This window comes from Meleagris gallopavo, chromosome 2 (genome assembly GCF_905368555.1).
Source record: "Meleagris gallopavo chromosome 2, MGAL_WU_HG_1.1, whole genome shotgun sequence".
In the NCBI taxonomy this organism is placed as follows: Eukaryota; Metazoa; Chordata; class Aves; order Galliformes; family Phasianidae; genus Meleagris; species Meleagris gallopavo.
Window position 1 is genome coordinate 35,165,860 of NC_139405.1, and position 24,385 is coordinate 35,190,244.

Genomic DNA, 24,385 nt, shown 5'->3' on the forward strand with positions numbered 1-24,385 from the left:
TTAATCCTGCCTCCTTTTTTCTTTCATGATTCAGTGTCAGGGAATCAAAATGCCAAGCAGAATATTCAGTAGCTAATAGGTGGAAGGATCAGCAAAATAAAATAAGTAGGATCACTAGGAGCCAGCTAACCTTATTCTGTAAGGAAATATGTGAGTGGATGTATTAGTAGACAAAACAGTGTTTGGCTTTGGATTAGGTGTACTGCCCTGAACTCACAGCAGTTATTTAGGTGGAAAACAGCATAGGATTTTAAAAAAATGTCAGTGACAGCAGGACGATTTTGTTTTCCCCAGGGCAAACCTGAAACTTTGCATGTGCCTGCATATATATAATTCCTTTTCTGTGACTGGGAAAGCGGCCAAATGAAAATGTTTTCATGGCAAGTGTAATTAAAAAAATTGCTTACTACCTGAGCAAGTCTCACCAGATGCCAGTGAGTACCAATGAATATCAATCAAGAAAATACTTGCTCAAATAAAATCATAAATTATCTAGGTAATTCTATTGGATACATGTCATCCTTGATCAAAATAATACACTCCTCAGTGGGAGTCAGCCACACAAAAATTACAATTGCACTATGTAACCTGGGGATCCATTCTAGGAGACAAAGAAAAAGTCAATAATCTCATGAATCTCCTTTTGAAGTACATACATATTTCAAAGATAAAATTGAAAGAATAAAAAAATTGTATATATATATTAGGATATTCCTAATGCAAGCAATGAAACTATGGAGGTCTGAAAGACAAAAGGAGAGCTGCTGTTTGTTCCTCTGGATAGAAATCTCTACTTCTGTTGGCCCAGAAAGGCTGTTTACTTTCAAAAATGCTTTTCAGTGGGGTGCTGTTTGATGAAGAAGGGACACTATCACAAATTATTATAAAACTAGTCTAAGACTGTTGAACCTCTCTGTTTTTCCCTTGCAATACAATTACAGTTTTTTTTTTCCAAATAGAAGGCTACAGAGCTGAAAGAGAGGAAAGCCGGACAGGAGTAGAGGGAAGGCTTTGGCACAGCATCAAGCTTATGACCTCCAGATTTATCAGTGTGCCACAGGAAGTTAAACCAGAAGAGTCCATAGCTTCTAACTTGAGAGATGAAGAATACGCTCTTTGTCTAAATGAGTCTAAATGTTAGCATTTCTATACAGCAGTGCAGTACAGAAGCATCCAAATTATCACAAGGACTAAATGTAGTTAAGCCATATGTTTGTGGGCTTACCTGCATCTGGCCTCCAAAATCAGCCGAAACAGAAGGCCACAGTGTATAAAGGCTAGCCTTAGTTTCTGAAACAGCTTGTGATCTCTAGAAATTATGCATATTGGGATACAAAGGAGGTACCCAACGAATGGCTTGGGAGACTACTTAAATGCTTCCCAGGATTACTTGAAATGACTGAGAAGCCATTGTAAGCACTCCAACACAGAAGCAAACCTGCCTGGCAATGCTACAAGGGCAGCAGCACCCTGCTGCTGACAACACATCAATGGGAATGATGCTGTGGACACACTGCTGGGGAGATGGTTTTAATCCTAAGCAGGAGGAAGAAACAGCTTGTACTAGGCCACTATTCTAGCTAACCCCTAAAAGAAAGTGAGGTTCTCTTGCTGGGAATGGAGAGTGAGTCCTGAGTTCATGGCCAAGGCTACTCTGTGGCTACCCTGTGGGTCAGGGATCATGTGTCTCCTGAGCTGCCTGGTATGTAAGAGAAGTCTGACTTATCTTTCTATCCTGGAAGGGAAGCACTTTCATTCTGAGCAGAATTTGTGCCTACAGCAAAGAGTCTTGCCATGGTGTTGTCCTCGCATTAATAAAACAATAGTATGAAGGACGCAAAGAGAGGTAGCCTGAAGTATTATCTGCAAGAAACATCCTTGAGTCACTCTAAACACATCTTTCTGTAAGCTATTAAGCATTAAAGAAGCATATGCCCCTCACCACTCTGGATCTAGAAACTAGGAATCAATGAAAGGAATTTTCACCTTATATGACTACCATTTATACACTGCTGGTTTGAAAACTATTACACCTGATTCTAATTTACACGTGAGAACTTTTACACAGCATGACGGGGCCTTGAAGGGCACGATTTACATTCAAGGACCTTCTATACTGCCGAAGTACCTAGCAGAGCAATGATATATAACCTCCATGAAAGTGGAGATTGGGCACAGTCACCCAAAAATGGACATCTTTTGGCAGATCTGGATCCAGTTGGTTCTGGGAGAGAGAACAAGATCTGGACAGCCACGGATGACAAGAACAAGTGCTGTATAAAACTACGTCCATGAGGCTATATCCTTTGCACATACTCTTTTCTTTTTTTCCTCTTTCCTCCTCTGTTGCTGCATCTGTTGCAGCAAAGATCTCTGCTCTAAGTAACAGAAAAAGAGAGACGAAAATGATTTCATCATGATTTCATGTGATTTCCCTGGGTAGGTAAAAATAAAGTTGTTAGACAGGTGACCATGCATGAATATCACAGAAGCGACAGCACCAACTTTTCTGTGCTTTTCCTATATGTGTAGAGCTCAAAATAGCTGATACAATATTGGCCTAAGATTTTATCTGTCTATATCGGTGTTCTCTCAATGACAATGAAACAACCTGGCAACACTCATGCAAATGCCAGATCAGGATCTGGAATGGAAGACATTATATCAAGAATAGCTAGAAATAATAGGCAGTTTTTCCTAAAACCTTATGAGAAGGTTTCACTGGGGAGAGCAGGAGACTGATTGGGTATGGCTCAGAGGGCTCAGGATGAGACTAGGTACCAGGAGGAGAAAGAGTGCAATTGATGTCTCATGTGGAGAATGTGCACATCCCCTTTTTCCCTCCTGTATGTAAGAGCTAAGTTTTTTGGGTTTCTTTTTCTTTTTCTTTTTCTTTTTCTTTTTTTTTTTTCTTTTTCTTTTTCCCTTTTTCTTTTTTCTTCTTTTTCTTTTTCTCTTTTCTTTTTCTTTTTCTTTTTCTTTTTCTTTTTCTTTTTCTTTTTCTTTTCTTTTTCTTTTTCTTTTTCTTTTTCTTTTTCTTTTTCTTTTCTTTTTCTTTTTCTTTTTCCTTTTTTTTTTTCCTTTTTTTTTTTCCTTTTTTTTTCCTTTTTCCTTTTCCTTTTCCTTTTCTTTCCCCCTCCCCCCAGAAGTCTAAATCTGATAATCAGATTCTTCTGGTTTTGAGGTCACTGAATACCCTGAGATAACACTAACGCTCACTGTCTCTGTCTCATCTGCCTTTCTTCCTTCTTCTGCTCTCAAGAATCCAAATATATGTCCAGTCGTATATTTTCTTTTGTTTTCCTATAGGATCAAAACCTCACTATTTTTCATGAAGCTGAACTTAACACTCTGGCCAGTACTAGTGAGAAAAAAAAATGTGATGTTTGAGAATAGCTGTGTAAAATTATTATTCAAAGTACTTCAGTAGTGTAAGAGCCAAGGGAGGCAATAAAAACAGCTCATAGTTTTTGTTTTATTTTTAGTGAAGAAAGAAAGAGCTCCTTCCTGATCAGAATTCCATCTCTGTACCCTTTTTGTCTTCAGAAGAGTTTCCCATAAGGCTGGGAGAAGACCTGGCCCAAGCACGCTTTCAAACAGAAGTTAACAGAAGTGTCTAATAAATGGAGCATGTAAAAACACTTTGTGATTGCTGTTGCTTTTCAAGCCCACAGTTGTGAGTAATCCCTCATTTCCTTCCTTCTTTCTTCCACAGGATATTACAAGGAAGACCAGATTGCCAAGAGAGCAAACGAAGGGATGGCACCAAAAGCAGCTGCCGAGTTTGGATTCCTCAGATAGGAACAGACTGATCAGCAGCAAAGCCCAAAGAAATATTTGGCTTTGAGTCATTTTCTTAAGCACCATGGGGAACAAAAAATGGAGGAGGGAGAGCAGTGGCAGAAAGCTGCAGATGATTCTGCTGCCTGTTTAATTTTTTTATACAGAGCAATTTAATTGTGAAGTAGAGGTTTTTCATGTACATTACATAAGAGAGTTCCCAATATGATAAGCACATATCAGGTATTTACTAAAATCCTGAAGGACATCACATTAGGAATATTGGTACCTCAAAGACAAGAGCATCTTTTACGATTTAAATTTACAGATATCTAAAATGAAGAATTATTCCTATGCTAGATGAAAGCAGGGCCATGCAAAGACTTGATCAGCCTATTTGTTACAGAAATGTGAGTGCGTAGTTCAAGACAAGACTTCCTAATTTACACAGGTGACCTTCAACTCTATGATTTGTTCATTCCTTTCAGTTTTTATATTTGATGTCTGGTTTGCATTTTCTAAAGAGATTGAGGAGATTAGTATCACTGTTTGAGGTCTGAATGGCCTCGTAAAGAGTTAAAAAGAGACAGAAGAATTGTTTTCAATGATCTTTTTAACAGCCATATAACTTGTTTCAATGCTTGTATGACACTAAGCGTGTGTACCGGCAACTTTCCAATTTTTGCAAGAGCTGGCAGATAGAAAAGCTCTTCAATAAAACAGCAACATATTTTTCTTTGAGATTTGCAGTTTCTAAATGTCACTCTTTTCTTGCTGATTTATAAAGATCTTTTCTTACCAGACCCAACCAGAGCAATACATACACCTGAAATATTCTGTACTTCAAAAGTAATGTCTTTTCCCTTGATAGAATCAAAAACTGTGGTGAAAAGTTGAAAATTATGTCTGCTTTACACAATTTTATTAAATAAATGAAATAGTTGGATCTTTCTGAAAGAGAAGTTTTCTAATTCTATGCATAAAGTGGCACAGTGCACTGAAGAGAAAGGATGCTAATTTACAGACACTCAAAACCATGCATTTAATTTCTATAAAAGATGGTCTTCTAACTGTGTAATTCAGTAAATTTGAGTAAATAATGTACCTGTGAAGGTACACTTCAGAATTTCTTCCTGATACGTAAATTGAACAGTTTAATACCTCAAGAAATTGCATGAAGTGAAAAAAAATCTACTAATAACCATACTGTAAATAAGATTTTAATTGAAGAGAGCCAGGAAAGACAATCAAACAGCAGTGCTTTTTCTCCTGAAGACAGAGATAGTATTCAGTGGCCACCCTCGGAGAAGTTGCTACTTGGGGGACAAAAGTGAAAATTTAGGAAAACATAACATTTTCTCTTTATTCAGACAGAAGTAGACTCTCATTTTGGTACAAACTTCAGGGAGTTCTGGAGTTATCCCATGCTCCTGGGCTGCAGGTGAGAAATCTCCAGGGCTGTATGAGTCACTGTGGTCAGTCATGCAATTTGCACTGGGCTCTGTTATAAATAACTCCTACTGGCAGCTAAAATAGCTGCCAGTGATGCTCAGCAGATTTGTAGATTTCATGATTTTTAAGGTCCTAATTGGGCCAATAGCTTCACCTGTGAATCAGCAGACACCAACACTGTCTATTTTTCCAGATGGAAGAAGACTGCTGTTGCATCACCCATCACTTGCCTTGCCTGCTTTGTAGTTTCTGCCTTCCAGTGACTGGGAAGTTTGGTTTGTTGCAGTTAGCTTTCTAATGCCTCTTGTTTTTTCATATGTGGAAAACAAAGCAAATAATAAAAGAATAATCTTTGCTGCAGGGGTAAAGATTGAGCTGTGAGAACTGCAGTGTCACCTGAACTTGCTTCCTTGAAATGCATGCCTAAAAAAGCTGCCTGAGCCTCTGATTTATGGGGGAGTGTTAAACATTTGGGAAGCTCTGGCATGTGTTGAGGGGAGCCATTTCCTGGAATGCTGTCAGATTGTGTGAATATGTTCTAAAGAAGAAATCTTTGTACAACCACACTGCTCTCACTCACAACTCTCACTTATAGGGAGAGCATCACAGAAGAATAGTCCTTTATGGAAAACTCTCAAGCTCAGTAAATATATATTTTTATCCATCCATAAAACGAAACAAAACAGGGTGGAAGCCAGCTACTTAAAACATACCTGCTAAAGGTAATTTCAGGCATGGACCAAAAACTAGACCTGAGTATGAAGGGGTCTGAAAGAATGTACAGTAGCATTAAACTCATTTATTAATCCATTAATCCCTTCATTTATTTACCAAAAAAAAAAAAAAAAAAAAAAAAGGCAGAAATTAGGAAGGACTGAAATTTGGGGAAATAAAATATTTCCCTGGCTGGCTGGCATCCCTAAGACAGTTTGAGGCTGCTATAGATGGAGTTTTTATACTGATATCATGTAAGTAACATCTTGAGCATCATATGGAGGCATGGTGAGATGGTAAGAACCTGCCAGTTTAACCAGTGCTACAAACATGTACAAAGTTTGCTAAAGTAGAAGAATGGAGCCCATAGCCTTCTTTGAAGCAGATCCCCTTGTAAGAACATGTCACATCAGAGATGCTCTGAGCAAGATTACACTGTTTCCTAACAGGGATAACAGTCCTGCATGCAGGTGGTTTGGTCACCTGCAGACCGTGCTTGGAAATCATCCTTATGTAGTGGGCACATTGGGCTGTAGCTTGAGATGACCTTTAGCTAATTAAAAAGAATTCTTTGTGTAAAGCTTTTGCTTTTCCTGTCAGGCAAAGCTGATCCTGTATTGTAGAAGAGATTTGAGTTTTTCAAAGAATCACGTTGAAATGATACCGGAATTGCTCCACTTGGCTCAGTTTCTCGCATTGTTAGAACATCAGCTATTTGTCTTAATGTTAATTATTTAACATTTAATAATATCATTTGTTTTAATTGAGCAGTGTGTGCTCATGCTCTGCAGATCAGCCTTGAATGGAAGCAGAAAAAATGACGACTGGGACCTCTGTAAGCTAGAACTGTGTCCTACAAACATAGAGCACACTATTCTACAGTATGTCTACTGGCAAAGGATGAGCATATGAAGCTTTCACAGAGTGAATGTACAGTCAATCCACAAAGTATTTAGATTAAATTTAAGTACAGTATATTAAACAGCTTTGCAAGGCCAAATACATACATATTTTTTACAAGTATGATACATTTTAGACAATTCACAGGACTGAATTCTGTAGGTGGTACTGAGGTTTCTAAATAATCTCAATCAAAGGAAGGAGAATGACTGCAGAGAGGGCCAAAGATGGTTAATTTACATGCAGAGCTTGGCCTCAGTACAGGGTTGAATTTAAAGATGTAAACAGAGTAATTGCCAGTGTGAAATAGAAACATATGTAATAGTTGGATATGATAATTTAAGATGTAATTTTGGATAATAAGGGTGTTTTCAGAGAGCAGAATAGCAATGAATGTCTTTCCACTTTGGTGCACCACAATGCTATTATTATCTCCTGCAGTGTTTTAATGAAGTTCAACTGCATTATCTACAATAACTATTTCTGTGTCTTTGATTAAATTCATAAACAGACAATAAGAAAATAAAATTACAGGAAATAATGGGGAACACACCAAAAAAGAAAATATGGGGGATTTTTTTTACTATAACTAAGGATACCTCGCAGTGGGTGAAATGAAAATAAAGTGAAAATAAGGACTTAGGAAAACTCTTCTTCAGAGGCACTTGCTGAAGAATTCATCTCCTAAATGGCTGTTGAAGAAGAGGTGTGGGCAGTGGGTCTTTCATGGCATAGTTGTTTTGTCTCTGTATTCTGGTTAGCTGTAATTGTGACGCTGTAATCATACCCATGGAAGTAACTACACTAAGTGTGACTTTTCACACAGGAACTCCTGCTGGTGGTGTGGCTGACTGATAGCACAAGTACAGACATGACTACCATACCCCCCCCCCCCCCCCAATCACAGATGTGAGCTAATCTCTAGTAAAAAGCTGCTTAGCCCCCAGTCCTTGCAAGGGATTCTTTTTTTGTCTGTGAGGGTTTAATTAAGGCATCCAAATTGGAAGCCCTGAAACTTCTCCAAGATGTGAATAAGATGCAGGTCTATGAAGAACTGAAAACTTGTCACTGAATTAAAGGAAAGATAGCTCTGAAGGTTATCAGAAGCAGATTGGATCAGGTGTTTCTGTTTTATGCTTTTCTCATGAAAAATGGCCACACCAGGAAGGAAGGTCTTCCATACTGGGAAAGAAACCATCAGAAAATGTGAAGGAAAAACGGACTGAGATTTCAGACTGACTATTTTCAGAATTAATCTGTCTACAAATTATTATTATTATTTTATAAAAGAAGATCTAGAGACACTGTCTTTATTCTGCCTAATTCTTTCAGTGACAGTCTTTCATCTGGAAGGACTTTTGCCTTTCATCTAGACTTGATTTGTTGTGCTCCCAGCTACCAGGAGAGAAGAAGTTCCCCTTCCCACTGAGGCACAGCAAAAACATCCTGAAAAAGCTCCAATGTAATTGCCAAATTATGCCCTTAATTACCCTTCTGTACTTGCACTGATTTCCACAGGGATCAGAAAGCCTGAGTTTCCAGTGCTGAAATGTTCACATAGGTTTTTCTTCAATTAAATGGAATGTATACCCATGGATTTTTCAAAGATTAAAACGTTTTCAGTCACTTCAGGCTACAGCACCATTAGCAAATACTGCAGATTAACATGAATGGAGCAGTAGGTTGGAACAGCTGAGGACAAGGCCCAGAGAACATCCGGGGGGGTTGCTGCAGAGTAGCTTTGGTGTTGCCCTGCAGGAAACTGCCATCCCAAATGGGAGAGATGAGTGCTGGAAAAGGAGGGACAGTGAAAGAAGAAAAGAAGATAGAGGCAAACCCTTTGGAACAGTTAATCCATGCAAGGGTGGTATCAGAGCAGAAAGAAAGGAAAAGATAGTGTTGAGGGGATGCCTATGTTGGAGAAACAAGGAGGACCCGCAGCAAACGTGGAGGTGCAGATGCCTTTGCACAGTACAAGGAGGATTTGGGTTAACAGAAGATGACTCAGTCTGTTTAAAGAGTGCTATACAAGTGGATGCTTATACCACACATACCAGTTGCAGCAGAAATGCTAAGTCATGGCTTGATCCAGTGACTGAGCACCTGGTAGGAAGGCAGAGCCAACCCAGGGGAGCTCAGGTGCATGCAGTTTATCTGAGTGACCAGAAGGGATGCAGCCAGGATCCATCCCTTCCCAGACCTCATTTAAAGTTGGCGGTGGAGGTAGGGGTATCTCCTTGGAGTTTCCTGTGTGCTTGAGGGCTTCTGAAGGTAAGCAGATTTTTTTTTTTTTTTAATTTGTTTCAGTGCATACAGCTGTTACATTTGACCAAGTCCTCACCGAGAACTTTGTTTACTTTTTACATTTATTATGTATTACTAATACTATTTAGTTTATTTACACATCTTTACTGAGGCGTTATTTATTGCAGGGATCTTACTATGCATATCTGTTTGGGAAATAAATACCTACATTGTCTATATTATATATTCAAAAGCCTTCAGATTAAGACTACTTTCTGTCCTATATGATTAACTGTTAATGATGACCTAAGTGGGATAGCTGCTAGATACCAACTTCTGTGTCATCTGGTCTCACAGAAGACAAAAATCTCATATTTCCTTTAAAAGCAGCCCTTCTATGTGGTACCATAGGACCTATCTAAACTTTCAAGGTTGAAGCACATCTTTTACTTTCTACGTGTATTTTTAAAACTGCTTTGCAGTAGTCTGCCATTGAATTAGCATCCACATTGCTGCTTTAAACATGAGCCACAGGGCTCTCTTGCAGTATTCTGACCCTTTTTTTTTCTATAACAGATATGATCTTCATATTCATTTGCCAAACATACATAAGATTACGTGTTCTCATGAATTTATTTGACCTTTAAGATGCTGAATCATACGTGCATTCAGTGACTAATGTGGTACGATTCCTTTGTAAACAGTTTTCATTTGGCCTGCAGCCAAATTAATTCTAGCACCTTGGCTTGACAGGAAGATGTAACTGTATTAATTTCTCAGTTTTTGCAAATATGCTTTTATTTAGGTCCAAATAATGCTCAAATTCTAAGGAGCTCAGTGCTCAGCTGAGACCTCCTCTGTCATTCTGAGGATTAATTTTAGGCAAACGTCAGCTACAAATCAACGCTAAGGATCAGACTAGTTGTAGTTATTTCAAACTGCTGAATTAATATGGTGTTACCCTTGATGAATTGCAATGAAAATGCATTTTATACAGTACTGTAAATTGCGTGTAATGCCTCTGTAACAAGAGTTCACTTCTTTTTCTTCAGAGGTGTAATCAATGCCAAAACTCAGGAAAAAAGTATGTAAGTGTGAAATGAAGAGACCAGTTAGACTTTTAATAGCTTTTGCCCCATCTCTTGAGATACTGTTCCATAAGTGAGATGTGGGTTACCTTCAGGAGGGAAGGCAGCCAAGCTCCAGGCATTCAGTATGCTTGAATTAAACTGGCCTAATTTGTCTGAGTCTACCTAGTTTTTAATTGCCTACCCAGCCAAAATCATTCTCTGATCAAACAGATCTGTTGTGTCAGCTTTGATTTCTCTTTCTGGTTTTTCTCACCTATCAATCTTCTGTCAGCTGCTAACTGTCATCTGTGAAATGCTAATGAAATATATTGTGGGTGTTTATTGTCAGACTTGACCAGTCTGATAGCATCCTTTCTGGAAAAAAAGAGCAAGCAGGCACACACAAGCCCAGAAAGAACTAAGGCAGTGATTGACACATGGTGCTGGAGGGGGAAGGGCACAACTGTGAATGAGTGACTATGGGGACACTGCTGGTGATGCTCCTGTAGTTAAGAACCTAGGAATAAGTGAAATGGGTGGGACCAAATGCTCTCTGAAACCAGCATCCTTCTCCAAATCTGGCCAGTAAAAGATGCAGAGGAAAACTAGAGAAGCACAGAAAAGATTTTTCCAGAAATACAATTTGCTAATAATTTAGCAAATTTGCTATGTCTTGCAGTAAAGTGAATTCTTGAAATCTTTGGAGATGTTTTTGTGTTCAGGAGCCCTTGGCAAACTATTCAATGTGGTTTGTCAATCTGTTTTTATAGCCCTGTAACTTAGCATTCTCAGCATCCAGACTTAGGAGACTGTTTGTTCACCATTTCTGCTGTTAACAGATCTGCAAAGGTCCTGTTCTCGGCTCTCTCCAAAAGAGTACTTTCCCCTTCAAGCCTTCAGAAGATGCAAAAATGATTCTGAGTCTAATGAAGTTCAGAAATTCTTTGTGTGAGATTTGACAATACATAATGATGGAAACGGGCTAGTGTCAGTTACTTCTCACTGCACAATCATTTGGTCTTCGGCATTAGTTTTCTCTTCTGACACCTAGTTCTAGACTTTCTAACCTTTCCAGACCTGAATTAGAAATATAATGAAAATGACTTTTTGCTTGGAGCCACACTTATTTTCCTGCTTCTCATTTTGCATATGCATTCATGCCTGCCATCACAACTAAAAAGCAATTGGAATTCCTTACTTTAAAAAAAAAAAACATTGGTGGCAGTCATCATCAATTTCACCAAGAGGCAAAACTGGCTGTACTGTTTGAAGCAGGGCATATAGTTGCCACTGATTAGTTTTCAGATCAGCCAAGAAAGATACTAATCACAGTCTGGTAACAGAGGGAATAGCTTATCTCTTACTGAGGATAAAGGTTTACTGGAAAACACCCAAAGGAGACAGTTTCCAAGTAAAATGCTTCCCCTTCAGCTGCCAGCCCTAAAATGAGGTTAGGTGGACTCTGTCCACTCCTTCTGGTCCCACATGTGAATTGCTGACACCTGTGCTCTCAGGGCTGGCTATGCCCCCCAACCCTACTATGTGCTCTGTCATTTACCTGGACTTGAGCAAGACCTCTGACATGGTCCCCCACCACATCTTTATCTCCAAATTGGAGGGATGTGAATTTGATGGGTGGATTACTTGATGGATATTGGTTAAAAGGCTGCAGACTGAGGGCGGTCATCAATGGCTTTAGGTCCAGGTGGAGGCTGGTAAAAAGTGGCATCCCCCAGGGGTCTGTCTTGGGACCAGTGCTCTTTAACATCTTTATCAATGATATCGATGATGGAATTGAGTGCATCCTCAGCAAGTTTGCTGATGACACCAAGCTGAATGGTGTGGTTGACACAATGGAAGGAAGGGATGCCATTCAGAGGGACCTCAACAGGCTTGAAAGGTGGCCCTGGGTGAACCTAATGAGGTTCAACACGGCAAAGTGCAAGGTTTTGCACTTGAGCTGGAGGAATCTCAGGCATCTATACAGACTGGAAGGAGCAGTCCTTGAGAGCAGCCCTGCAGAGAAGGACCTGGGGATCCTGATGGATGAAAAGCTTAACATGAGCCAGCAGTGTGCTCCTGCAGCTCAAAAAGCAAATATCCTGGGCTCCATCAGAAGAGAGGTGGCCAGCAGGGATAGGGAGGTGATTGTCCCTCTCTAGTCTGCTCTTGTGAGGCCCCATCTGGAGTACTGGTCTGGAGCCCCCAGTACAAGAAAGACAGAGAGCTGTTAGAGAGGGTCCAGAGGAGGGCCAGAAAGATGATCAGGGGACTGGACCACTTCCCCTACGAAGATAGGCTGAGGGAGCTGGGCTTGTTCAGCCTGGAGAAAAGAAGGCTGCAGGGTGACCTTGTTGCAGCCTTTCAGTACCTAAAGGGAGCCTACAAACAGGAGGGGAGTCAACTCTTTGAAAGGGTTGATAACAGCAGGACAAAAGGAAGTGGTTTTAAGTTGAGGGAGGGAAGATTTAGGTTGGATGTCAGAGGGAGGTTCTTTACTATGAGTGGTGAGGTGCTGGAACCGGCTGCCCAGAGAGGTTGTGGATGCCCTGTCCTTAGAGGTGTTCAAGGCCAGATTGGATGGGACCCTGGGCAGCCTGGTCTAGTATTAAATGGGGAGATTGGTGGCCCTGCCAGTGGCAGGGGGGTTGGAGAGTCATGATACTTGAGGTCCCTTCCAACCCTGGCCATTCTGTGTCATTCAGTCACTGGTTCAGGCTGTGACCTAATTGTTCCCATACATGAGCCCTGAGGAAATATCCTGCTAAAGGGACTGAAGTGGCCCTGTAACCCAAGAGGAGGACTCTTTTATCTTTAACAAATGCTCATCCAATTAGGCTGGGCATGAAGTCCCTGAATATGCTGTTGTAAATCTATAGCTGTTGAGATATATATTAAGATACATATATGATAATAGATGTAACTATCATAGCATATCTCAAGGCAACATCTGGTTGCCTTAAGCATCATGGTAGGCTTTATTTTGGGTATGTCATCAGGAAGTTTGCTCCTGTGCATTCACACTGCTTCCAGCACTGAGCACATACTTGTTCTGGTAGCCTAGGAAGCTGAAGCAGATTTAGAGTTCCCTGTAACTGTTCCTTGTACAGTACATGAGTCTGGATTTCATTTTGGTAGTCTGCATTTTTCTAGCGGCACCTTTGGGAAAAGACTGACGCAGAAGAATAGCTTTACATCTATCCGAACACAGAATGAACATTCTTCTTCAGAGTGAAGGACAGCTATTAATTTTTGCTTGGATAGTAGTGTACAGGATGTTTTATGAATACACATCTCACACCTGAAGTGCTGTCTTGTATCTGAGGCAATAGCAGCTACTTATGCCAGCTGCAGAGCTGTCTGTGGTTTCATTTCCCTAATACATTTTCAATAGCTACTTCCAATACAGTCTAAGCAGGCTGCTAGTAATAAACTTTTATTTACTTGCAGTATCAACTACCTTGAAATTTTTTTAAACGTTTATTCTTTATTGTCTAGCTTTTTACTATGTGTGCTGTTAACCTACACTTATATTTTCATGTAACTTCAGCACTGGTCCACTCTTTCATATAAATACAATGCTAGAATACATTAGGGAACTTAATACATCTCACAGAAGACTTATATTCACCTTTTTTGCATGTATATTTTTTTAAACACAATGTCTTTAGGCATTTATAATTTACTAACCATCAGGTTTACAACCACTGCAAACATGACTGCAATCACTTTCTGGCAGTGTGTTACAGGAATGGATCAGGAGACATGTTATGGCTAGAATAAGCCATTTGAATGGATCAAGCAACCAAAAGCAGCAGAGGAAAATAGCACAGCAAGCCAAAGTCATTTGCTAATGATTAGTGGCAGAAGCCAGATCATAGTCAAGGTCTTGTGGGCCTCACTTTTGTCCTTATTTTTTTGATCACTTTGCTCCATCCTGCACATGTAAATTTTGGCACTAGATGTGCCATATTTCTTTGCAGAGAGAAAATAACATTTGGTTTGCTTCCAGCAACAAACTTTCTTATACTTAATCAAACAGTTTATTAGAGCATGAAGGAAAATTGGTCACGGCTTCAATTCCTGTACTGCCTGAATTAACAAGCTGGCCGTTGCCAACACTAAACTTGGAAGTGCTAATGGTAATTAAAAACTATTTTCACATAGATCTCACAGTTTTAAGGTGGAGAAGTACTTGATACTCATGTGAATTTCCAGACTATGTATTTAAAAAAAAGTATTAAAAAATAAAAGTGCTACTTTCTATGAGATGATATTATCGGTTGGAAAGAGATAATTAATGAATTATTAATGCCATGTGTGATGTGGCATTTGTTCACCTTTACTGTGTTCATGACTAGCATGTTCTCTAAAATCTCTTAAGAGAAGTTTGAAGCTACAACTTACAAATATTGCTATTTTTTTGTTATGTTCTTGTTCTAGCAGCAAAATACAGGAAAAAAAAAAAATAGTGCTAATATTGAAATGGACAGGCTATCTGTAGCTTCACTCTTGTTTGGCAGAAGTCCATGTGGCTCATTCAGTCAAGTTTCTCTCAGGTGCACTTAGGTAAAATGCCCTATATTAACTAAGTACTCTTACCTCAAGCTGAAGTGGCACTGTGTTCCAAAAGGTAAATCTTCTTAATTATTCAACATATTCACACTATACAGTGAGGGGAAATAAGAGAAAGATAATCATACTTTGTTTTCCACTTCATTTTCTAAGCCTGCTTCCTAGCTAATTCAATCTACTGGATCAGTAGAAGGGACAAGAGAGAGACTGAAAAAATGTTGACTGTCAGATCAACAGGGAATTTGAATTAATGTTCTTTAGCACAGAATGGAAGCATATGGGCTGCAGGATGCAGCTCTCCTTGGAAAATTACTACCAAAACAGTACCATCTCTATTAACACAGCTGCTGGCTTGTGAAGCAGAAATCAGTTCTTACTTACATTAACCTTCAAGAAGCATTTTCAGAGATACTATATGCTAATATTCTGTTTCTTGCTTCACTCCAACATTGCCTATTAAAACTCTATTCCAAGTCACACCTGCACAGCTCAGTAAACATTACTGCAGGTTGTAACATCCTATGGACTCTTCCTACGGTAACGTGAAAGAATCAAACTTATGTTCACCCAGCCTGATAACTGTTAGCAAATCTCACTTTTCTCATGTGAAAAAGGAAAACACACTTTGATAGAATATCTTTCACATAAATATTGTCTGTTCCCTGCTTCAAGCATACTGCTCAATTTGCCTGCATGTCAGCTGATTTCCAAGGCAGAAGTTCTGTCCTCCTACATAATCAGATACAGACATTTCCTGTAGATACTACTTCCACAGATGTTCTAGCTTGCTTCCCCACTGTTTTCCCCAGGAAATAGCAAGGCTTTCTTCTCTCTCATTTCTTCACTTGCAAGCTTTGAAATAAATGTTTTATCTGAAAAGAATGTTAAAGATTCAAACTTTAACTTCAGCATTTTATTCTTGGAGCTTAAGCATAATCTATGCACTAAGTAGGACTGCCTGCAATGTGCAACCTCTTCTTTCTGTGGAAGTCCAGCTCAGTGTGTGGCAGAAAGGAGGTCTGTCATTAAGGCTCTGTGTGAGAATCAAAGATTTGGTATTTTTTTTTTATGGCCTGTGCTACCATATCCTGTATTATCATCTTATATAACTTCCTTAATCTTTGCATGCTTCAGCTCTCAATGTAAAATAATAATGCACACTTCTGATTTATGTGGGAAATGGTGTAGCTACAGCTGTAACTTCTGAGTGGTTTAACAGTCCGCTGATGGAAGGCACAGATAGGTTCAGGGACTTGGGACTGCTGAGAGGCTAGAAGGAGTGTGTAGGGACTGAAGGGATGGTCAGGAGGACTTTTGCTAAAATGAAGTAGCACTGGATTACATTGTTAAAAAAGATTACTGGTGAAATGGGTACAGTCAGATATAGTCAAAATGAACGGGTTCTTGAAAGCGTCTCTTCCAACTCACTATCCTTGCTGCCTGAGCAAGAATGGGTTTGAGTTTGATCTCACTGAAGACATTGTCCTACCCCATAGTGCTGCTAGCACTGCAGTGTGCGTTCTAAAGCTGTCCTTTGGAATGATGTGAACGTAGTTTTTGAGTTTTATGTGTTCATTGTGAACTTTGCTCTTTTGGAATAGTTGCCTACGTTATTCTCAGCTTAAAAAAAAAAACTTGCTCGTGATTTACTGTTTTCAGCATTTGCTTTCTCTATAAAGCCTTAGGAAAATATTGGAATTTTCCATTGCTGTTATATATAAATGCTTCAAGGTGTGTTTAAAAACCATCCAAACAAAAATGGATGAGCTCATTTTAGAGCATATAATTACTGATTTTTAGGACTATAGAAATCAATACAATGCTGGTTACACTGTTAGGGCAATTGCATAATAAGGACCAAGATTGTGGTTATTGGGTCAGAGATGCTAATTTAGTATGCTCAGTCTGTAACTCAGTGAACCATTTATTGTGATGTTTTTGTTCACTTTGTTTTAGTAATTTCATGCATAAATTTTGCAGCAAATCAATTTGGTGTTGAAGATTTGACTAAAGACTCTTGTGAATTCACTATGAGCCTTTGGACTAAAGGCTACAATGTAAAAGGCAAGGCAAAAACATTATTCGTCTCTATTTCTTTTTCTTCTTTCCCTCTAGTGTCTCAAGGCTGATTTCAGTGCAATCTATAAAATCTGCAAATGAAACACAGATCTGTTGGGCAATTCTACAATTTCTTACTTAAATAGACAGCACTACAATTCTTGCAACCCAGAGAAGGGAATGATAGCTAGTATCAGCATTCAGACACTTCAGTTCCCAATTACTAGAGGGAAAATGGACATACGATCACTAAGTGGAAAAAATCTGAACACTAGCAAAATAACTAGTAATGTTCCATAGGAATTTGGTAAATTTTAAAGATGTTTTAATTAATGACCATGACTTGTTCATGAATTACAACTTGTTCTGCACTTGGCTACAGTCACCTGATTTAATGCTTTTTATCAGTGACTGAAGCTATTCAATTCTACTTAGATATCAAAAGGGATTTGCATGATATAAACCCTCAAAGAACTTTGATGTTCATATCTTTCAATTCATTTATCCCATCCAATTTTGTGGAAGATGTAGGCAAGGCTGTGCTAGAAATCTTTCATCCTACATTTTAGGCATTCTTGCCCTACCTGCAAGATCTGCCCAAAAAATCAGGAGTTTGTCAAAAGAATGTGTTTGCTTCATCAGGTTTGTAGATTTACAGGAAGGGGGGGGAAAAAAAAAAAAAGGTTAGCACTATCTGATGAAGGTGAGCGTGAATGGGGCCAGCAGGGAAAATCAGCATGCCTTTGCAGCTTAGGAGCAGAACCAATCCTGTCCCATTGTGAGTGGGGGAATCTTTACTTCTAAGATAATGTCAAAATAGCTGAACAAGGCTGGAACAGCACAAGGATATGCTATCTGGTTGTGTGCCCTTTGGCTTAAGGCTACTGGGGCTCGTGGGTTTCCTCTGCTTACTGTAATTGCCACAATTCACACAATAAAAACCCACAGCCCAGCCCCAAGAGATAGAACTATGCCTGGGACAGAAAAAGCTGTCAATAAGCAAGTTGTGAAGCTACAGCAGCATGGGGGAAATCACAGAATCACAAGGCTTGGAAAGGATTCACAAGATCATCTAGTCCAACTGTTCTCCCACCACCATTGCTACCGCAAGCCACTAAACCATATTTTGTAGCTCCTCATCCAGACGCCTCTTGAACATTTCCAGGGACAGTGACTCCACCACCTCCCTGGGCAGCCATTCCAGTGCCTGACCACTCTCTGAGAGAAAAAGTTTTTCCTTATGTCTAACCTAAATCTCCTCTGGTACAACTTATGGTCATGTCCTTGGGTCCTATTTGTTGCCTGGGAGGCCAAAACCCTCATCACAACCTCCCTTCAGGAAGTTGTAGAGTGTAATGAGGTCTCCTCCAGACTAAACAATACCAGCTCCCTCAGGAGATCTCAGGATTCTAAGAGGCAGCATCACACAGGAACTTTGGCTTCGTTCTTTCCCACTGGTACCACTAGAATCACACTGACTGATTGGAATTACTTTGTCTTGAAATTCTAATTACTACAAATTTCATTTTCCTGTAGATGTTAGGTAGGGCATAACTTAAACTTGAGGTAAATATCAAATTTCTTATTTGGCATTTATCTATTTAAACTGAGTCTCTTATTAAAAACCACACAGCTAGTTACTTCCTCTGCCAAAAGCTGTAAAGAGTAGACCTCTGGTAGCATGTTTTTGAGGAAAGTACTGACTCCTAGATGATGCTGATTTCCTCTCACTACCACTCACACCTCCTGTCTCATATGGTAATAAATACCTCATTTTGACAGGACACAGAAACTGTTTTAAAACTTTCCTTTTCTTCTGGCAAGTGCTACACTTCCTCAGATCCCTTCACTTTCTTTTTCTTTCATTTTTAATAGCAGAGAGATTGAACTATTGAGAAACTATATTTTCAATTTCTCTTTGGTATAAACTCTAGTGCTGGGACACAAGTGGTCTGTCACTTTGACTCTGTATTTGCTGCTTCTAGTATCTACAATGACTGCTAATAAAACACAGATTAAAGCAGTGGCTTTTTTTTTTTTTTAAGATTGGGGCAGCAAGGAAGACAAATACTTTTGCTCTGTATGTTTCTGTCATCCAAGACACACATTTGTTTTTACCTCCAGCAAGAGAATGGATTAAGTCTGCCTATTCAAAAATCCCAAAAGCACTGAAAAGGGGGGAAAAAAATGTGTCAGAGTAAGAAAACCTGAATTTTAAAGTAAATACAAAGTTTCAAGAGCTTCCCTTCTTCACTGAAGAAAAACTGGGTATAGACCCTGAGCAATGCACTATTAAATTGTTAGTGTGAGAAGAAAAAAAAACAAAAACACCACATATATATTTTTGTATTTATTTGTTAGCTTAATCCTTCCAAAACCCTCACCCAGTTACTGGAACGTATAAGACCATCAAACTCACAATATCCCATTATATTATAATGACTATACTCTTCTGTATTTTCTTAGACAGAAGCTGTAGTCCTTAACAAGAGACAGAGCACAGTAACAATGAGAAAAAGGGCATTGCTGAGTATGACTGGGGCTGCACTGTAGGAAGTCATGAGCCAGAAAGAAGCCCCTAGCACAGGCCATTCCCTCAGTGGCCTGGGTACAGCCCCACCACATCTGGCAACAGCAGACAGAAATGAGTGCAGGTAATGGAGTCCACCTGCAGCACCAGATGTGACACATGATGAACCAGGTCTAGGGTCCCTCCAGTGAATTCAGTCATGAGCAGCAGACAGCCAGGTCAAGGCTACAATGCAGTTTTAGTCCACGTGGCAGGTGGGTTCCCTTGCAGACAGATATCAGAGTAGGCCAGTGGCTGCTTGCTGCAGTTAACACCTATGAATGCCCTTGGAGCCCTAACAGAGCATTGCTTACATACACCATTCATTATATAACGTACACATTTATGTTAATCAAAGTGCTGCTGGTATGAAAAGTCTTGCTAAAGACAATGTGCCTGTTTCTGAATTTTGGTCTATTATTACTGTTCTTTGACTTTTTTGGCAACTTGTGTTTCCCGTTGATAATGTGAAATAATCTGTACAAGTATGAAGCTATTGATAAAAAGGAAAAGCAAGCTAGCCAGCCATATAAATAAAAAAGTGTTATAACCTTTGAACTCCAGAAAGTAGGCAGGAGCAAGCCACAGGCCTTGCCCAAAAACCACAGAAAGAGCAGCAGCATGCCACGACGCCAGGACATTTTAATATTAGGTATTATGATAGGCAAAAGGCAGAGGTACCAGATAAAATACTGGGATGTGCACACTTTGTTAAAGCTCACAAAAATAGCGGTGTGTAGGAAACAACAAAAAACAAGGTCTTTGTAAAAAGCTACAGACACCACCAGGAGCAGAAGCAGCTGTGGCAGAAAGCTGCGAGCCCAAGGGCAAAACTCCATTTGCTCTCTGCAGTTAAATACAACATGTAGAAATAGGGAGAGAAGTTGTGTCGGATATCCCTCCTGGTCAGGTGGTAGAGATAGGCGTGCTCCAAAAACTCCCAGCCGTAGAGGTGGTAAAACAGGACGGTCAAGGCGGCCAGCACGGATCCAGCGACCGCTCCGAAAAGCAGCACGTTGCGGTTCAGCGCCCGCACAACCCGCCTCCAGATGCCCCCTACCAGCGTAAACTTGGCCGTTCCGTGCCGCCCCTTCCCCGCCACCCCTTCTCCGCCGCTCTGCAGGTGCAGCGCTATGGGCAGCGCGTAGGTCAGCGGGTATATCTTCAGGTGCACGGCCAGCCCGTAGCACAGCGCGGCCCTCCCTACGCTCCCCGCTTCCACCAGGTGCAGGGCGGCCAGCACAAGCGCGGCCACCAGCGCCTCCGCGTTGCCCCGGCTGGACACGGCCATGGGCAGGGGGTTGAGCAGCCAGGCGGCGGCGCAGCACCCGCAGGCCTGCCCGGGGGAGGCCCCTCGACGCCGCAGGGCCCGGTAGGCCACGCCGGCGGCCGCCAGGTCCCCGGCCACGAAGAGCAGCTTCCCGAAGAGCTCGCCGAGGAGAACGTTGGGCGTCAGCAGCCAGGCCAGCAGCGGCGTGTAGCGGAAGGTGGCCCGCCGGTAGGGCGACCGCCCCTGGGTCACCAGCCGCGCCGCGTCCGTGAACACCCGGTAGTCGACATCGGTGTACCGTACCCGCATGACCGCATCCTGGTACAGGCCGTACAGCACCAGGCTCAGCCTGGCCAGCAGCCCTGCACCCAGTGCAGCGCCCAGCCCCGGCCGCCCCCCCGCCATGGCCGCGCTCAGCCGGAGAGCACTCAGCGGTGCTGCGCATGCGCGAGATGGCGCGTGCGTGGTGCGGCGCTGAAGCCGCTGTCCTGCCTGAGGAGGGGGACGGGCGCTTCCTTTCAGAATCACTGAATCTCCAAGGTTGGAAAAGACCTTCAAGGTCATCCAGTCCAACCATCCACCTATCACCAACTTTACTCACTAAATCACGTCCCTCAACACAAAATCCAAGCGTTCCTTGAACACCTCCAGGGCTGGTGACTCCACCACCTCCCTGGGCAGCCCATTCCAGTGCCTGACCACTCTTTCAGAAAAGCAGTATTTCCTAACGTGCAGCCTGAATCTCCCCTGGCGCAACTTGAATCCTTTAAGGAGCTGCAGGTGGCTTCAGGGCTGCGTTTTGGGCCGTATGCGCTGGTGCTTCCCGGCTCTGAGGCGGCTCTGGAGACGGAAACATCAGTAATCATCAGCAACCGCCACCGTTCGCTGTTAGTAGTGTCATTAGCGATGGCTTTTCCCTGTCTGTGGTGCCCGGCTGCATGGAGTGCGGTCCGGGAGGACTGAGCTGAGGGTTACCGCCCGTTGGGGCTGCGGGACGCGGCTGTGCGCTCTGCCGCCACTGCTGCCCCTCTTCACGCCGGCCCGGTGTGCGGCTCCGTGGGAGCCGTAAAGCTCTGCACGTGCTGTGTAAGTTAAGAAAGAAAAAGGGAAAGTAACATCTGCTGTTTACCTACTGCCGGTGGCTGTGTTTTGCCTAGATATTTGAGTTCACTTTAGAACACTTAGTAAGCTTCCTTCCGCATTATATTTCGCATTTATTTGTATTAGGGATGGCACTATGAAAATCAGAATTTAAAAAAAGGTATCAGTTTTTCCCTGTCTGTGTAGATCACTACATGTTGCCATATGATCTCCCCCAAAAGCCATGCTTCCTACTTATTTCCATGGCAAATGCAACAGACAGAAAGTACACAATAATACCATTGGATGGTATTACTTCTCAGCATCACCACCACTGTTAGCTGTGCATTTTTGTCAGCAGTGGCCAGCAGCCTGCATGCCATCCTCCTTAAAACATGTGCCAGTGGAGGTGACCCACTGTTCCAGAGCTGCCGTGATAGTGTTGTTGAAATGAGGTACCCACTGCCTTCCTGTGCTCCTATCCACTGTTTGGTCACCTTAAGCATTCAACAAGCATTGATGAATGTCAATGGGTACAATTTTTCCTGCATAGAGGAATTCAATCCTAAGCATTTGCTTCATCAGGTCTTCCACATCAGATGCCATTTTGTCAGATTGTCTCCCTCTGCTGCCGTCTGTCACACGGCGACAACATGTAAAATCTACCTTCGATGTCATGGGCCAACATAATAAAATAGGAGATGTTACTTTCAGAGCAGCCTTCATACTAATTAGACACCTTCCATAGGAATCATCGTGCAATTTCTCCATTAATTTACCATATGACACCATTAAGTCCTAAAGCTGATAGTTAAGGTATTTTTGGGATTGGTGATATTTCATCTCCTTCCTCCTTTTATATATCTTGTACCATAATGGTTGGGATGTTGTACAGAAAACTCTGTCACCTAATCTTTTGCAGTGGCCAAGGTACCCTGTGGAAACGCTAGGAAATAATAGAGGCTTACAGAATCATTGGAACTGAAATCACTTGATATTCTATGGAACTACGAGTCCAAGAAAAATTGTGCATGTAGATACTCAATTCTGAGCTTTTGTTTCTGGAAGTTTATTGCTAAAAAAGAATTGTTCTTGCCATCTCCCTGTTTCCTTCCAGGATTATCTTGTGATTCTTCTGTAACTATCTTTAATGGAATATGTTTTACTGTTTCACATACTTTGTGTAAGCTGTCTATTGCTAGAAGAGAATTCGTTGTAATTAATTTGATGGTGTGTCAAATTTAAATGTTACTGTTTAAATAATGCTAGTTTAATAAAAAAACATATCCATTTGGTGATCTCTAAGATGCTTTTTTTGTTTGTTTCTGACAGTTTGTTTTCGGACAAATATTTTATTCTCCTCTGAAGTTAACAGAAGTTGCGAGGCTGTCCCTAGTGACTGTTTATCTGGATTCTAAAGAAGAAAAGGTAGGTAATTTAATTCTAAAGTGTTCTAAAGTTAATAAGATAGAAAAACTACTTTAGCTATTGTTGTATATAATGTAACTGTATGACATTGCTCATGCTGAAAAAATAATTGATTTTCCTTATCAATAATTTAACATCTTGAAAATAAGCCTGAAGCTCTGCAGAGAATTAATGTCTGGCTCAAAAAGATATTTGGCTTCAGATTTGATACCAGCTTGCTTAACCTGGTTTGTCATGTAGACTTTAATGCAGGAAGGAGGGCAGTCTTATTAAAGCTGTAAATCTATTTTTCCTGTAAAATGCTGCTTTTATTTATACAAGACATGAGGAGCCACTTTTAGAAAATGCTAGCAAATAAAAACTAATAGAACCACTGAGACCAAAGCTGATTGATTCCAGTGCACATGAAGATGGAAACAGTATGAAGGAAAATGTGGAGTGGAGTCGAGCATACTCATGCATAAAATACGAATTAAATAGAAATGCATATGGGAATATATGCACATCTATTTATTTTATAAGCATCTGCTTGTATGTGCACATAGTAAACAGACCTTTTCTGTTACCCGCTGTGTATTTGGGTTACACAGTCTCAAAGATGATACCATCAGTTATTTTATAAACTGAAAGCTACTGAAGAGGTGTAAAGAAGTCAACTGAACTAAAAGATGATTTTGGTAGTATGTAGGAAGGAAGATCTTTGAACTTCTAAAAAGGTAGACTGCTGTGCTATGATTTGTTTGGGTTCCCTTCCAATTTCTTTGGTTTTTGAATTTCAAATGTTTCCTTACAAGAGAAATATTCCTGCATATTGTATTTATCAACTGCCAGTGTGATTGATAAAGCAATTGGTACAACCTGTTTTTTGCAGCACATAAAATTTGATAGAAAAACTGAATAACATCTATGTTAGATATTTTGGGCTTGGTAAAATTATTTTTTGCAAATATAAGTGATGCCTTCCAAATATTTGTGTAGGGTTGAACTTCAGCTATTTTTAGCAAAAGAAAAATATGGCTAAGATTATATAATGATGTATTCACTTTTGCTTTAATACTGGATTTAAAGTAGGTTTTTAAAAAATAAGATGAAAAAGACATCAGATCTCTTCACAAAAGAAAATCACTGTTATAAATATAAGGTCACAAGTTTTCACTTTTCTTTTTTTTCCTGTTAATGTATTTACATAATACTGATGGACAAATCTATTCCCTTATTCACACATTATGCTAAAAATGTGGCTAG

The 24,385-nt window shown here is 40.6% G+C and overlaps 1 protein-coding gene across 1 annotated transcript; it reads right to left on the reverse strand.

Annotated features, from left to right (window-relative positions):
* Positions 1 to 19,130: 19,130 nt before the first annotated feature.
* PIGM (phosphatidylinositol glycan anchor biosynthesis class M) lies at positions 19,131 to 21,094 on the reverse strand. The gene is given in 3 exon segments (XM_010706935.4): positions 19,131 to 19,961; positions 19,964 to 20,176; positions 20,179 to 21,094. Coding segments are annotated over 3 exon segments (1,251 nt in total). The 5' UTR covers positions 21,038 to 21,094; the 3' UTR covers positions 19,131 to 19,782.
* Between the last annotated feature and the right edge of the window lie 3,291 nt (positions 21,095 to 24,385).